This window comes from Stegodyphus dumicola, chromosome 10 (assembly GCF_044657685.1).
Source record: "Stegodyphus dumicola isolate Sdum_Otavi_A_Nest chromosome 10, ASM4465768v1".
Taxonomy (NCBI): Eukaryota; Metazoa; Arthropoda; class Arachnida; order Araneae; family Eresidae; genus Stegodyphus; species Stegodyphus dumicola.
Window position 1 is genome coordinate 61,652,808 of NC_140777.1, and position 17,991 is coordinate 61,670,798.

Below are 17,991 nucleotides of genomic sequence, written 5' to 3' on the forward strand. Positions count from 1 at the left end.
AAAATCTCAATTTGTACAAATAAATTATATGTAAAAACAAATGTATTGCAAAGCAAAGTATTGAACTTTTGGGTAAAATATAATACTATAATCCTTCCAATTTTGGGCCAAATTTAAAACAGGGTTTTGGATTATCCTTTTTTTATTACTCTACAGTCTCTTTCTACATATTATCAGGAAGATCTGCTAATTAATCAATAAAGGGGTTGCCAATCATTTCAAATTGCTTCATATTAGCTTTGGAATATGTTCTGGAAAGTAAGGCCTAAATTAATCTTTATCTCAAAGATGATGCAGAACCTCACTTTGGATTATCATTGTGATGCAAATGTAATATGGTACTTATTAACCCATCTACTATGAAACTGTCACCAAGCAACTCAATTTATAAGTAAGTATGATGCAATACTACTACATTCATAGCAACAGTATTTTAATTTGATGCAACTCTGACTTCAATAAGCCCTTTTTTGTTCTTATGATCAAGGATATAGATTATTTAAGCATAGCACACAATAGCTGTATGTCTAAGGGGAGAGATGCTTTTGTTAAGGACCTTTTGAGGCAAATCGTCATGTATTCTCATTTCATATGAGAAAATTTATGAAAACTAACCACACAGCCAGCCTGTTCATCATGGCTTGACTATCAATATTCAGCTATCCTAACCACTTAGGCACTGGCAGGCCTGAACAAGAAATTAAACTCTTACTAATGTTCTTTTCCCTAATATTAAAAAAATGATTAAAATCTGGGAGCTGTATTCTACAGAACAAGCAGTGGACTATTTTCAAAGTTCTTAGATCTCACCATAAAAAAAAATGTGTATTAACAGACATGATATGATCAGTTGAATATGGTCAACAAAATATTAACAGACTGTAAGCCTCACTTATGGGAAGTTTGCATTCATGATATTGTAAACAAAGCTTCCACTAAAATCAGAGGGCCTAACAAAATAGAAGAAACTGAAGGAAGCCTTTTTATGAAGTGCAAAAACATGCTGGGTCAAATACTGATTATTGTATTGAAAAAGATATCAGTCCCTTCAGACTTCAGCAAGAACAATTCATCTACCAGTGGTGAGATCTCTGCCAGCATTCAAGGTCGACCTTCATTCTTATTATTCTTAGCTCAAAACTTTCAGAGAACTTTTTTCTTTAATTGTTATTATTTGATTCTTTTCCAGTATGGAAATTATTTGGTAATTAAATCTTGTAGTGCTGAACATAGAAAGAAATATATTGATCATCTTTTAATGGACTTTAAAATACTGTAATTCTCCCAGTGATCATCAACTACCCCTTTAGTTTTATTACAGCATGTAACCCCACGGCTCAACGAGCGCAACCTAGCGGCCACCGGAAGACACCACCTAAAAAAAGACTACAGCCTTCAGTCGGTGTACTGGAGTCATGAGCTAAGCATGCTGTTTCCCCGAGATTTACTTTGTAACTTAAATGTGTAATTATAACGCCCTTAATTGTAATGTTTTATATTAATTGTGTTTTGCTAATTAAAACTAATTATAAAGGCCAGGTGAGTCTTTTGTTTATGTTAGTTTTGGTTGTAGTTGGCCATCCAACTCACGGCTCGAATGATTTATCCAATTTAGAAAAAACATGTTTAGTTTATGCTTCCAGGACATCGACTCATATTCTTTTCCAGGTTTTAGGTACTACTTCCACAAGCAAAGTCCTCACCCGAAGATTATTTTAAAAATTGAATGACGTAGTGGTTTCATCTTCACCTGAAGATTATTTTGGAAAATTGTATGAAGTATCGATTTCTTCTTCACCTGAAGATAACAGATAAGAGATTTTTACTTAATAAGCATTTAACTTAATAAGAAGATAACAGATTTTTACTTAGTAAGCAATATAAAATTCTAACTACACTGGTTATCATAAATTAAGGAAAAATCACATAAATGGCGATAACTCCCTCAAAAATAAGCCAAACCATGTAAAATTAAATTTGAATATGTTGCCAAGTAAGAGTAGCTGAGTAAAACGACAATATGCAAATTAGTGGCGCTGCACTCAGAGTACGTCATCTGCGAGGAGAATAAAAGTCCATGTTTGAGAGCAAGTCTACATATTTCACTGTGATAGTGACATCAGAAATCTGAGATAGCCAATTCGTAACAATGACCTCCAGGCATCGTTTGCCTGCAGAACTACGATGGAGAGCCATTGGGAGACTAGAGGCAGGATAAAGTGAAACAGAATTGGCCAGATGGCTAAACATGAGTCTTTCTGTGGTTCATAGATTTTGGAGGCGATTTCAAACCACAGATTCCGCCTCTAGAAGGTTTAGCCAAGGACGGCCAACTGCTACGACGAGTGCTGATGACCGATATTTGACATTATGTGCACGCAGGAATAGAACCGCTACTCCGACTCTTCTTAGATCCTCCCTTGCTGCAGCCACCGGAAGGTTCGTGTCAATGTGAACTGTGCATAGAAAGCTTTACGAAGGTGGTCTGTATGCGAGACGACCAGCCATTTGCGTGCCGCTCATGTCACGCCATAGGAGGGACCGTTTGCAATAGGCACGAACGACAACATGTTCAATGGATGCTTGTTCTCTTTACGGATGAGTCCAGGTTTAGTCTAGACTGCGATAGTATTCGTTATTTGATATTGAGAGAACCTGGAACCCGTTATCACCCGTCAAACATCCGTTAAAGAGATGCATACAGAAGAGGCAGTGTCTGTGCTTGGGGTGGCATCTCTTTGGGTGGACGCACAGACCTCCATGTCTTTCCAACGAAAACCGTGAATGCTCCGGTTTATAGAGATGACATCCTTGATGCTGAGTGCCCATTTGACGGGGCAATTGGTGATGCTTTCGTGTTACAGGACGATAACTCAAGACCCCACAGGGCTCGCATCGTAGATGATTATCTTCAACAGGAAACAATTATGCGCATGGAGTGGCCAGCTCGATCCCCGGACTTGAATCCTATCAAACACGTTTGGGATGATTTAGAGAAACATCTAACTGCTCTCAGTCTGCCCCCTCAGACCCTTGCCACGCTTGCAACAGCTTTGCAAGAGCAATGGCTCTCGTTTCCTATGGAACTGATAGACCGCATAATTGAAAGCATCACGCATCATTGTATGTCCTGGATTCCTTCTAGAGGTGACCACATTCCCTGTTGAAGGTACTTTTCCTATAGCAAACTGACACCTTCAATTTGTTCATTTTATACATGTGCTAATTTCTATACTACCATAATTGTCTGGTAATTTATTTTTATGTTATTTGATACCTTACTATGTGTTGTATATTGTGGGTAAGTTTCATAAAATTCTACGTGTAACTTTTTCAGTAATCGTGATTTTTGTGATTTTTCCTTAATTTATGATAACCAGTGTATAAAGTGATTAATACTTTAATTATATGGAATGGAATGTGTCGTTAAAAATGAAACAGAATCATATATAAAGTATAAGCTCTAGGTGTTTCCTTTTAGATATGTTGCACTTTAAGAATTTATATTGTCTTACATTGTTTTAAATAATTTTTTCATTTGAATTTCCTGTGTTTTATTTCTATGTTCTAACTGAAGATTAATTTTGCTTTCACTGGAAGTCAACACAAGTTAAATTTCGTTTCGTTTCTAAACGAAAATTAATCACATGGCAAAATGTTATTTTTATTCTGATTGATAAATGTTTCTTATGTGCATAATTCTTTTAGTATTTTTATAACAGTTCTGCTATCTATGAAAAAGTTGTGTGTTTTGTTTTATTTTATTTTATGAATAATATTAACGGATATTTTTTTCCCTCTTTGATTAAAAAGTGAAAAGGGTTTTATCTAGCATATTATTTAAAAACTGCCACTAATGTTTTATTTTTATGCAATAAGAACAGTTCTTTTGAATTGATATTTTAGTTGCCATTTTTCTGAAAAGGCATTCTAAAACTTGCTGCATTTTGGAATTATGTGTTTATCAAATTTTTAAATTATTATTTTGTAATATTTGAGAACAACTTATGTATCTAATAGTGTTTTTCAAAGAGAACTACAGTCGAAATTTAATTTCTTAAAGCATTTAGAATTTTGTAAACATCATAGGCATTACTAATAGAAGATTTATCTAAATTAAATTATATTTTGGGGATTTTATGTTTACTAAATTTGTGCATTTTATTGTTCATTGGCAAATGTACCAATCGTTGTAAAATGCTAGTTTTGTTTTCGAAGTAATCTCAGATTAATGATTTTACTGATGTTGTTTTTCAACAAATATTATATAATCGTTAAGGGTAATTAAGAAATTCATAAAATTTCTGTAAATATAATTTTTCTTCAAACAAATATTGAATTTTTCACAAGAGAACTACTTCGAACCGGGGGAAGATCCAACCCCATGCAGTGAAGGTTCCTGATTCTGTGCTGTTGAATGAATCATCCTGATTCTGTATTGTTGAATGAATCATCCCGGTTCAGTGAAGGTTTGAAGAGAATCATCCTGATTCTACGCTGTTGAATGAATCATCCCGATTCAATGAAGTTTGAAAAGAGTCAACCTGATTCTGTGAAGTTTTGAGTGAATCATCCTGATTCTATGCTGTGCGATGACTCATCCCGATTCAATGAAGCTTGAAGTGAATCATCACGATTCAGTGAAAGTTTAAAGAGAATCATCCTGATTATGTGCCGTTGAATGAATCGTCCCGATTCAATGAAGTGTGAAGAGAATCATCCTGATTCTATGGAGTTTCGAGTGAAGTGAATTATTCCGATTTAATGAAGTATGAAGAGAATCATCCCAACTCTAGGCTGTGTGATGAATCATCCGATTCAATGAAGTTTGAAGTGAATAATCCCAATTCAATGAAGTATGAGGAGAATCATTCTGATTCTATGCTGTGTGATGAATCATCCCGATTCAATGAAGTATGAAGAGAATCATCCTGATTATGTGTTGTGTGATGAATCATCCAGATTCAATGAAGTTTGAATAAATCATCCTGATTCAATGAAGTTTGAAAAGAATCATCCCGACTCAATGAAGTATGAAAAGGATCATCCCGATTCTATGAAGTTTTGAATGAATCATTCTGAGTCAGTGAAGTTTGAAGAGTATCATCCTGATTCTATGCTGTACCATGAATCATCCCGATTCAATGAAGCTTGAAGAGAATCATTCAGATGATATGTTGCTGACGAATCATCCCGATTTAATGAAGAGTATGAAAAGCATAAAAATATATTACGGTCGTCAACGTCTTAATTGTGTTTTGTTAATTAAAACTAATTATAAAGGCCAGGTGAATCTTTTGTTTATGTTAGTTTTGGTTATAAGCATATACTTTTCTATTGTTTTACATCTCCATTTTCAAAACGAGTATTTATTTCACAGATTGTCTGTAAAGATGAGGTTCATTTTTCTTGGTCTTAGATAAATGTTATTCTTTTTTCTAATTCCAAATAGACTTTATTTTATGGTACACACATTTCTGAATTCTTTGTGAATTGAGCTTTATTCTTTTTTCAACAATATAACATTTTATCCAGAAGATCCTTAACTAGTTCACCCTAATAAACGAGTTAGCTATAATTATATTACAACTTGTATTACATATCTGAGGTTAAAATTTTTCTATATTATTTAAAGGCTTGCTTAATGGCACATGCAAACTGTCAACTTCTTTCCCATATGTATTATATCACTTTGCATTTCTTAGTCACAGTCATCTTGATCATTTAAACCTTGCAATTATCTGCATCAAAATCATTAAAGAGAATTCAACATATTTTATCTAAATCACAGAGGTTGTTTAAATTGCATTTACATTTATATGTTGATATTAATATTCCAGATAACAGGATTCCGAAAATTTATGTGACTGGACATGACATACCCGATAAATAATAATAACAATAAAATGCAATGGCAAGGAAAAAATTTTAAAGTAAAAGAGATTTAAAGAAAACATGTACTTTCTGATTATCTGCACTCCCAGCAAAGAGTCATGAAAAAGTATTCATGATGCAAATCCGGATGTTGAAAAAAGAATTTATCTGGCAACCCAGGTATGCGCATTGCAGATATTATTTTAGCCAGTGTGCTTTGCCAAAGATGTACAGATGTAGAGTTTGTGAAATTTTCAGCTTTTTTTTGAATAGAAACAGATCATGGCACACTTGGAGGAGCAGCAGCACAAAATAGAAGGAATTCTAAAAAAAGGTTAAGTGTTTTATTACTGTATTTTACTAGTTTGTTGATTTTTTGTGGAATATTCAGGATGCAGCCATTTTGAAAATGGTTATTGCCTTCACACATTAGCTTGGCAAACAATTAGTCAACAACGCGTTAGCAAATGCTCTCCAAAGTTGGCAACATTTTTATGACTTTTTGAAGGAGTTGCAGATATTAAAAAAATATCAAAAACATCAGATTTTAACAAAAAAAAGATGTTCTTCAATCACAATTTCAAAATTTTAGAAGAAACTGTCATAGTTAATAGACATGAAAATGTATTTTTTTGCCATAAGTACATTCAATACTTTCTGATTATTAATCCTCCTCCAAAAAATTAGCAACTTGGTGTCGACTACATTTTCACTGAAGCACACAAGCAGCCAAGCGGTAAAACCATTGAAAACTGGTAGTTCAACCTGGATTTAGTTCCAGGCAGACAGCACTAGTGCGCTTTCCCATAAATTTTTTTGCCAAGATAATATGTGAATAGCAGCAACCATTTTGAAAATTATGGCACTCCAGGAATTCCATAAAAGGACAAGAGAATTAATAAAATTACAAAAGTAAGAAACATTCACAATAAAACACTTACCACTCTCAAGAAATCTAATTTTTTTTCCTGTACCAAGCAATCTGTTTTCACTTGAAAAACATCAGAAAATTGTCAAATTTGCAATTGCACATGCTTTTATCTATGCATGTATACAATAATTTGTTTTCACTTCAAAAGAACATTAGAAAATGTACAAATTTCGATTGTGTAAGAAGTACAACTTCATGAAATGTGCATCTTTGCATTCCCTACTGTTGGACGAAATGGCATTTTTCTAAAGAAGTGTAATTTTTCCCAGTCGTCCAGCAGACTCCACAGTTACCATCCCTTATAAATGGGAAAAAAATGTATTTAATGCAAAAGCAAACACTAATCAGAAAAATGACTGTCGAATTTGAAGGTGGAAATCCACGTTCGTCTGCTGCAGCTGCATATATACCTGGGTTGCCACCTAGATTTTGCCCATGTTATGGGTTGCCTAATGAATATTTTTCAGGAGGGCATATAGATAATCAGAAAGATCTGTTCTTTTTACATCTGGATACAAAAAGATAGCACAAAAATTGCATCATAATGTTCCTGCTCGACTAATTTTTTAGCTAATCCTGATTAAACACAGAAAAGAATTTCACAGATGACCATGATGGCTGAAGGGTTATTATTATAACTTTTAAATTGGGACTTTCATGTAAGATCCCATTTACCACATCAGTTGAATTTGCTGGGTTATCATAACATTTAAATATAACAGCATGTATTATTAAATGATTTATTGGTTGACATAATTTGTAAACCAAATTTAAAATACTGCCGATTATTATAAGCACAAGGGAAACATATATTCAATACATATACTTACAAGAGGCTCCAAATCCAACTAAGGCTGAGGCAAGATACAAACACCAAGCCATGTGGAAGAAAAAACTTGCAATAAACAAACTGCATGTAAAGAGAAACAAGATGAAAATCAGGAACCTTTGTACAGATTCTATGCAGAAATTATTATCACAACTTGCATAAAACAATTTATTCTAAATGTTCTAAGCATTTAATAGTGGCAAAATATATTTTTCTTTTAAGAAAATTTCTCAATGACACAGCAGCTTTCAGAAATTAATAAGAAGGCAGGAGCATATTAGTTTATTCAAACGAATCTACATCAATTAAATGGATCTGCACCAGTTGAAACAACAGATTACACATAAATCTACATTTAAGTATTTAAGCAGAAGTTGCAACCTGAAAACTTGATATTACAATCTAACATCTCAGAAAAGAGTTTAACTTTAATACATATTTAAAACTTATTTTTAATTAAAAATATAAAGCATGATAAGTTTTGAAAAAAAGGAGCAATCTTAGCTTGATATTTAGATTCCAGTTTAATGCCTGAAATATTTTAAAGTCAAACAGTTAAGAAAGCCTACTTGTTCAAATTAGGTTAATTAATAGGAAAAACACATGAGAGTTATCTGCCTAGGAAAGGGATGACTTTACACAGAACTTTCTAAATGAATGACTCATTGAATATAAGAAAATTATAAAACTTCATGCGCCTCGTCTAGAGTGCGAGATAATTAGCATCGAGTGTGCCTCGTCTAGCGAGCCGTGCAGAGTCGATCAAGTTGACAGCCAGGTAGCGAGTGCCGAGTGGGTCATCGAGTGCACTGAAGGAGTCTCTTAGTGTATCGTTGAGAGAGCGTGCTGAGCTCCGGAAATGACTGAACCGAAGAGTCAGGAGCTGTGCTCTGAGTGTCGTCGAGTGCATCGCGAGTTCTAGCGTGGAGAGTCTCGAGAGTATCTGGAGTTCCAAGAACGACCAAACAGAGTCGGGAGCTGTACTCTAGTGCTTTACCGTGAAGCTGACTCCACTGCGATAGCCTGACAACCTGGAGGCTGTGTCGCTGATAGTGTCGACGTGTTTATAGTAGTTCATCAACGACTGTAAAAACGTGTTTTGGAGCTGTCTGACAATACTGGCCAATAAAGTGTGTTTCGCTACTTCATCAAGTGTTGTCGTTATTCACTCCAAATCCACACGAACCCTGTACGAACGTGAAGGAAGAAAAAAACGTAACAACTGCTGTCAGAAAAAAAAAATAAATAAATAAAAATAAAATAAATAATAAAAAATAAAAAAAATAAAGTAACAATATAGTGTGGCCGCTGAAATGCAAATATAAATTAGCATTTTTAAAATCCATGTTAAATTTCTTGGCAAGACTAAAATCCATGTTAAATTTCTTGGCAAGACTAAAATCCATGTTAAATTTCTTGGCAAATGGCAAGACTATTCAAGAATTTTTAAAATATTTTAGCATAAATTCTGCTGTGTGGAGCATAGCAAGATTGTGGCAGGATGTTTCTTCAGATATGTTAAAAAATGCTTGGCATAATTTATGGCCAGCTACCATCTTTCATGGTGAGGACGATGAAGAAGATAGCCGCAAATTTGAAGATTTTCGCATATCACAAACTAAAGGTAAAATTTACCAGTTATTGGATTTTGTAAAGAAATGTGGAGAAGCGGTAATAAATGAAGATGATATAACAGAAGTTTTTAATTGCGACGATAATGCCTCAATCATCAATCAATTAACGGACGGCGAAATCTGTAATATGGTTCTAGATCCAGAAAATATTGCTATGTTTCTTTACCGCGATTGTGATGAAAGTGACAGAGAGGTTATTGAAAACGAAAAAATTTCGATTGACAAGTTAGTCGGTATTCTCGACGCAGCAATTACAGGACTTGAACAGTGGAACTTTGTAACTGAACAAGAAATTATGCCTGTTTATAGAATTAAAGAGAAAGTATTAGCACAAAAAATGAAGCAACTTAAACAACTTACATTGAAAGAAATGTGCGCAATAGAAGCAAGATAAAATTTAACAGAACAACTTATCGTTAGTCACCAAGCTCATGATGCATAGCCAAATATGTTTAGTGAAGGAAAGCTAAATTTGATGATGATAGCTGCTAATTTTAAAGGTTTACGAATATCGCAAAACAACGGTGAAATTTTCCAATTAATGGATTTTGTAAAGAAATGTGGAGAAGCAGTAATAAATGATGATATAAAAAGATTTTCATTGTGATTACAATGCTTCTCAATCATCAATCAATTAATGAATGGTGAAATCTGTAGTATAGTTCTAAATCCAGAAAATACCACTACCTATAGTGAAGAAAGTGACAGAGAAGTTAATGAAAACGAGAAAATTTCGACTGACAAATTAGTCGGAATTCTCAAAACAGAAGTTACAGGACTTCAACAATGTAACTAAACAAAAATTATGTCTGTCTACAGAATTAAAGAGAAAAAATTAGCACAAAAAACAAAGCAGCTTAAACAACTTACATTGAAAGAAATGTTTAATAAGGTAAACAAATAAATATTAAGCTTTTTTTTTTTTTTTTTTTTTTTGTGTAAATTTTAATACCCTTTAGATCATAAATACTTCATTATTTCATAAATCACGAATTTCATATTTTTAATTTTATAATTCCTACATGCCATCTTACTAGATTTAAACTGATGATCTAATATTTAGAAAATTCCCAAATCTGGAATCGTCAAAGTCCCAACAAGTCCGGATTTCGGACATCGTACTGTATTAGATTTATATACAACATTGTTCTAATATAGGTATTTTGACACAAAATCAGGCTTTTTCTGAAATGACATGGCAATTTTTTTCCATATTTCGATTCTACAACTCGAATTACGTCAAACTGCCAAGTTTTGTAAAAATCGCATGTGTAGTTTTTAAAAAATTAGCTCTCAAAATTTTAGCTCCTCAATGTTAATTGAATTTGGTATATATTTACAAATATCTCTTCTTTTATTAAATTTGATTCTTCTTTTCACATTTCGAAATTTAGTTTCATTCCAAATAACATTTGCCCATTTTTTATGATTTATTTTTTAAGTTTGTATTTTTAAAAAATATTTAGAAATTTTTTGAAAAAAAATTTTGAGTTATAACCTATAAATTTTTACCATCATCTTAAAGTAGATATACTTACACTCATGTCCATAAATTAAAGATAATTCGGAGTCACGCGGAAATCGAACTCTAAAATAAATATATCACCTGTAAAATCACTACACACATCTTCAAGAATCATATGCAAATTTCAGGAAATAACCAGATGACACCGATGGTACGTCACAATGACGAGAGTGTAAGAGGGTGATATATCAGGAATACAGGCAAAGAAGTAAAATTGTTCGCAGGCGCTTTATAAGCATTTCAGTGAAATAACCGAATAGTTATGACACAAAGGACGCATTTGGATGATTTTTTACGTGGTAGAATTATCGGCCGTCTGGAATGTGGGCGTACCCCAACTGGAAGTATCAGACGAACTTGGAATTGCCCAGAGTGTCATCTCCAGGCTTTGGTAACGATTCCAAGATGATGGTAATGTGAGTAGACGTTACAGCACAGGTCGGCCCAGAGTTACAACGCCGAATGAGGGCCGGTATTTGGCAGTTACTGCCAAAAGAAACAGGCGGAGCACAGCCTCAGACCTGTCTCGTCAGCTCTCTTCAGCCACTGGTACGACAATTTCAAGGCAGACCGTGTACAGACGCTTAGGGCAGATTGGTCTATATGCTCGTAGACCTGTCAGATGTGTTCCACTTACTGCAACTCACTGTCGACTGCGGTTAGCCTGGAGTAGAGAGCATGCATTGTAGACACCGCAACAGAGAGCTTGTGTGATGTTTTCCGACGAGTCCAGGTTTAGCTTGCATACTGATTCTCGCCGGACTTTCATATGGAGAGCTCCAGGTACTCGTTACCACCAAGAAAACAGCATTGAACGACACCGTTACGGTGGTGCAGGAGTGCTCGTTAGGGGTGGAATTATTCTGGGTCCCAGAACTGACCTGCATGTTCCAATTGGAACCATGACAAGCCAAATCTATCGGGACGTCATTCTGAAACAACATGTACGTTTGTTTCGGGGCGCCATGGGCGCACAATTTGTGTTTATAGATGACAACGCCCGTCCTCCCCGTGCAAAGATCGTAAGCGAATGCCTTCAATCGGAGGATATCACCCGTATGGACTGGCCAGCATTCTCACCGGACTTCAATCCAGTACAGCACGTGTGGGACATGCTTGGCCGAAGAGTTGCAGCCCGTCAACCTCCTCCTACATGTCTACCGGAACTTCGGAGAGCAATGCTTTTTGAGTGGTGTAATATCCCCCAAGATCAGATCGATAATTTGATACTCAGCATGCCTAGGCGTTGTACGGACTGTATTGCATCATCTGGGAGACATACAATGTATTAACAATCATACCAAACATGTAATATTGTTTTTTTGTAAATAGGTTTTTTTTGTAATTTGCTCCAGTGAGAAAAAATCGCTAATTTTTTTAATAATATCAAACATATAGCATCTTTTTTTGCTCTTTACGTTTTGATTAATAAATAAGCTTTACAAATAAGTCAAATTTGTTTTGCTTCTAACTCTTCCTTTGCCTGATTTTGCATTATCCTTAATTTATCGACATCAGTGTATTTCTACACATATCAGCAAAAAATTAAAATTTTTTATTCAAAATTTCGAAGATACACGTGAATTTATATATTGGAACGTTTTGAAATTTGGCATATACAGTCAAAGGTTTTTAACCCGGACTCGTCGGGACTTCGGCGATTCTGGATTATCGGTTTTTCCGGATTATAGATCATCAGTTTAATTCTGGTGAGATGGCATACAGAAATTATAAAATTAAAAATATGAAACCGTAATTTATGAAATAAAGAGCAATTATGATCTAAAGGGTATCAAAATTTACAAAAAAAAGCTTAATATTTATTTGTTTACTTTATTAAACATTTCTTTCAACGCGCGCATGCGTAAAACATACATAGTCGAAATTAGAAAATTGCAACCAGGAAACTATTTGATGTGTATTCGTGATATTTATAATGACGAGGAAATTGATTTAAATTATATCGGAGTATATCGAGATGAAACACTACATTTAGTGAGGAATTATAAGCCGAATAAAATAAGAACATCTGCCGTGAAGATGAGGATAGTGCTGACAGATCAACTTCCAGTTCATTGCACGTCGCAACGTCCCCCCCCGCAGACCAGCGTGAAATTGATAAACAGATTTTGGAATTGTTAGAGAAACAAATCACCTCTCTGTCACTTTCTTCATGCCTTTATCAATTTTTTGCAGCAGTTCCACTTTTTGTTTAATGGACATCGAAACATGCTTTCCTGTAGAGTCTTTGGCAGGTACAAAATTGGAAACTCTTTTTGACATAATCGAAAGTTCAAGCTTACTTTTTATAAAGTTGCTCTAACAGTCTGCAAAAAATAATAAGCCGGATCCAATTCGAAGATTAAGAAACAACGCAATCTGCAACATTAACTGAAATAGATAATTATATAATTTTAGCTTAGCTTATACTGTCCGTTATACATCAAACGCGCATGCGCAAATGCATATGCGCAGCGTTTACGCATGCGCAGAAAGTTTGTAGTTTTGAGGTCCGGATTATAGATCACTTCGGATTATGGACGTCCGGATTAAAGACTTTTGACTGTATATATGTTGAAAGCAATAAGATCATCAAATGTGGCTTAGGCACTTTGTTAAAATTATTTGAAAGTAGGAACAATGTAACTTTTTTCCTGCTCATCCACAATGTAAAAAGGCAGGAACAATCTGACGTTTTTTACGCTCCTTCGCAATGGAAGGGAAAGGAAAATAGGTTGCCATATATTAAGAAGTTCACCATGTGAATTATTCCTTGGCATAAACTGAAAAAAATGCGGCAAATATTTTTGAATTTCTCCATAAATTTTGCACCAAATTTTACAAAATTTAATATTTAGGCATAATTTGGGTCGTAGAATCGAAATATGGATGAAAATTGGTATATTATTTCAGAAAAAGTCCCATTTTATGTCGAAATACCTATGTTAGAGCAATTCTATATATAAATCTAATATATATACTAAGTCGCACTTTCGAGACATGAAAAACGCAATTTGAATTTTTCAACCAGCACAGTAGAATGGGAGATATAGAACTGTCCCATTTTATTTATTTATTTATTTATTAGTCCAAAGGGGCTTTGTTCCTGAAGGACTATATTGTTTTCCTTTTGGGATTTTGCGTTGAATCACTATAAATGTCCATTTCTTTTTTCAAACTGCTGCCACCAAATGTTAGAGTCCTGCATTATATTTGAAGAAATTAAATAATGAAAAATCTGCATAAATGTATATATATTTCTCGCATTGTGATAAAACAACGGTACATAGAGGCATCGAATTTTGACTGACGTAATCCTCCTACGAATATGGGCATCTGAAATCCCAAATTTGAAATTTAGAATTTGTTTTATTATCGATTTCATATTTTGTAAAACTTTAACGAATTTTTATTAACAAACTCAAGGACTTCAAATGAAGCAATAGCAACACTCTACGAAGCAAAAAAAAAACCTTTTCATCTCCAGCGCGCGGAACTGTGTATCGGAAATTCTAAAGATAGGCTTATTTTAAAATTATTTTGCGACATTGCTATTGAACTGAATTTTATGGTTTAAGTGCAAAGAACATGATATTTAATAAGTAAAGGTAACACACAAAATGTTAAAAAAAGTCCCTTTGGACGTAATTTAAAATCTAAAACTATTCTTTTTTTTTTTCTTTTTCCCCCGCAGTGTACAACCACTTTTTTAAATGGGAATGCAAAAGCACTGAAGGTGAATCAAAGATATGGCACTCTGCAAGAGGAAATTTTTCTTTGATAAAAGCGGATAGATACGTAACATCTCAGCAGCACCCATACATGCTTGGGATAAGCAAAGAAGGCTGTACAGTAATTTTAATGCTTTGAAGATGGTAGCCAAAATATAGGTCAGAGTTGCAGTATCTCAAAAAGACCGCTCTGATTGAAATATCCAGAGAAATTCTTTTCCCTAATTCTACAGGATTTAAGGTTAATTATTGTCCGATGACCTTCCCTGCCTCTTGTCTAATGACATTCTTGCTTCTCACAATTACACGGTTTCATAAATTTCCTTTAATTTTCCCTCAATAGTAGAATGTTAGCTCAGTGTGAAAAACTTTCAGTGTGTTTTGCATAATTCACTTGTACTCTAAAATTCTCCCATCGCTACCAGACGCAAAATGCAACGACAGGAGTCTTATATTAGAAGGGGTCTTATTTAAGTTGACACGGTACGTAGTTTGGAATTTACTATGAATGTTTCTTGCCAATTCAATAGAGCTATGTTTATTCAAGTAGAATGAGATCCTTGTCATGGTCTACCTAATGATAGTTGAACAGTCAAACATATTTCCATTTCACGATGATTACATTCATAGTGGATCAAGACATATTAACACTTCAGCAATCTTTCTAATATGTTTGCTATAATGAATGACATCTAATCACCTTACCTAATCTGCAGTTAGTCAGCTTGAATTCTACATCCATTTAATGCAGTCTACTTTGCAATATTGCTAACAGTTCCCCCACTCATTTAGTTTATACTGACAGTGATAATGCAGTTTGCTCTATTCTGGGAGTCTACAGATACTCATGATCATATAATGTATGTACTTGTGTACTACATGCCCATCCCATTATCTTTTTCTGGATTATCCCAATATTTTACATACACTTGAAAAATCATTTAAAAAGGATAGAAATTAAGATATCCTACTTAACATATTATCCCGTAGACAGCAAAACTGACGCCAAGCAGCGAGATTTAGTAGCAATCATGAATAAGAATGACACAACAATACATTCATAATACCTACATTTTCTTTTACTATAATGATGATTCACTTACAATAATCCACATTTTTTTTTATGCTGTCTGCTTTAGGAAAGAAAGCCACGTTAAAATGGTCGTACAAAATAGGGTTTGATTGGAACATGCACATCCAAAATGTGAGAAAAGTATGAAATCGAGAGGAAAAAATCTGATGTGTACACCACATGACTTCCTTGTACGGAATATTAAATTATACGCATTTTTTCTTGCATTTCATTTAAAGGTATTGGATTGAATTAAATCAACTTCGCTGACAGCGCATAAACCACAATAGAATAAATGCATTCTTTAAAATTCACTCTAGTATTTGTTTACACTCCGGCGCTAGATTCACTTAACAGTATTAATAATTATATAACAGTTAACTTATATAATAATTATTTAACGGAAACTAAGTTAACTGTTATATAATCCAATAAGTATATAAGAGTTAACTTATATATTTCGTTCATATTATAACTCATAATGCACAAAATTTATATCATTTAAAGAATAGAATTATCTAATCGTTGCCACATGTTCTATTCAAATACTATAATAAAGCTAGAATGATGTATAAAAGAAATTAAGCAAACAAAACAAAAAAGAAACAGTTTTTCACAGACGATTGAGTATTTCTCATTTAATTAATTCAGTTCTCACTTCGCGAGATGGCAAAAATACATAAAAACTCAAAATATCTATATTAAAAATTATGAAGTAAATCTCAAACACTTATTTCCTCGAAAAAATTCCAGAAAGAATTAAGCATGATTTAATTGGCAATAATAAATGAATGCGATATCTTTGTTGTTGCGAAGCTAAGTTCCTCTACATTGGCAACAAATCCACTAGTTTCCTGTTTCAAATGCAAACATCAATGGCCGCCATAAAAAAAAGGCTTAGGGGCACTTAGACAACTTTAAAATTGTTGATAATTCTAAAAATATTGCACACAGATTTACTAAAGGCATAAAACCTTAACCGGAAGATAAAAACAACATAATTCAATCATTTTTGAAGCAAAAAAAATGTACAATTTACAAACATATAAGAGTAAAGAAACTGAGATCACTGAGCCGGGTAACAGAGTGGATATATTTATAAATATATTTATATACGTTTGGCGCGGCCGATTGAAACCAAAATACGAGGTGCGCATTTCATGTTATAGCAGTCCTATATACAAAATTTCAACGTTCTGAGGCTACTCGTTTTTGAGTTATGCTAGATACGTACGTACGCACGTACGTACATACTACGTTCGTACAGACGCCACGAAAAATTCTCTTCAGAATTAATTTTAAAGCAGTTTTATAATTTTTTTTGCAGGAAAAGAGTATTTTATTCTGTCCTTACGTACAGATATCACGCAAAAACATCATTAAATTGCATTCGATAGCGGTCAAAATGGATATTTTTGTTGAAATATGCTGCCTGAAACTTTTCGCGATTACAATACTTCCTTTTTACTTCGTACAAGGAAGTAAAAAATCTGATGTCTACACCACATGACTTCCTTGTATTGGAATATTAAATTATACGCATTTTTTCTTTCATTTCATTTAAACTTATTGGATTGAATTAAATCTACTTCGCCAACAGCCCATAAACCATAATAGAATAAATGCATTTTTTAAAATTCACTCTAGTATTTGTTTACCATAGCGACACTCTGGCGCTAGATTAACTTAAAAGTATTAATAATTATATAACAGTTAACTTATATAATAATTATTTAACGGAAACTAAGTTAACTGTTATATAATCCAATAAGTATATAAGAGTTAACTTATATATTTCGTTCATATTATAACTCATAATGCACAAAATTTATATCATTTAAAGAATAGAATTATCTAATCGTTGCCACATGTTCTATTCAAATACTATAATAAAGCTAGAATGATGTATAAAAGAAATTAAGCAAACGAAACAAAAAAGGAACAGTTTTTCACAGACGATTGAGTATTTCTCATTTAATTAATTCAGTTCTCACTTCGCGAGAAGGCAAAAATACATAAAAACTCAAAATATCTACATGAAAAATTACAAAGTAAATCTCAAACACTTATTTCCTCGAAAAAATTCCAGGAACAGCTTTAGTATAGCCCACCTTCAAAGTTTGGCGAATTTGGTTTGGCGCCAAAGCACATGAAATACGTTGTTTTGAAAAATGGTTGCCATCCAGATTTTCGACGAAACTCCGTGTTTCAAAAAATGGCGGCCATATTGATTTCACCAGAAATCGTGTATAATAGAAATAAGTTTACGACTATTATACACGATTTTAAGAAAAAGAAATATTAAGAAATGATTAATAAAAATGATTAAGATTAAAAGGATGTAATTTTAAAAACAATACCGGAAACCTTTAGCTATTTCACCTTTAATAAATAA

The 17,991-nt window shown here is 33.6% G+C and overlaps 1 protein-coding gene across 1 annotated transcript in view; it reads right to left on the minus strand.

Annotated features, from left to right (window-relative positions):
- LOC118184446 (UNC93-like protein MFSD11) overlaps positions 1 to 17,991 on the minus strand; it is a 117,253-nt gene that overhangs the window by 40,966 nt on the left and 58,296 nt on the right. The window contains exon 4 of the mRNA XM_085824990.1: positions 7,636 to 7,715. Within this exon, the coding sequence (XP_085681116.1) occupies positions 7,636 to 7,715 (80 nt within the window). The remainder of the gene's footprint in view (positions 1 to 7,635; positions 7,716 to 17,991) is intronic.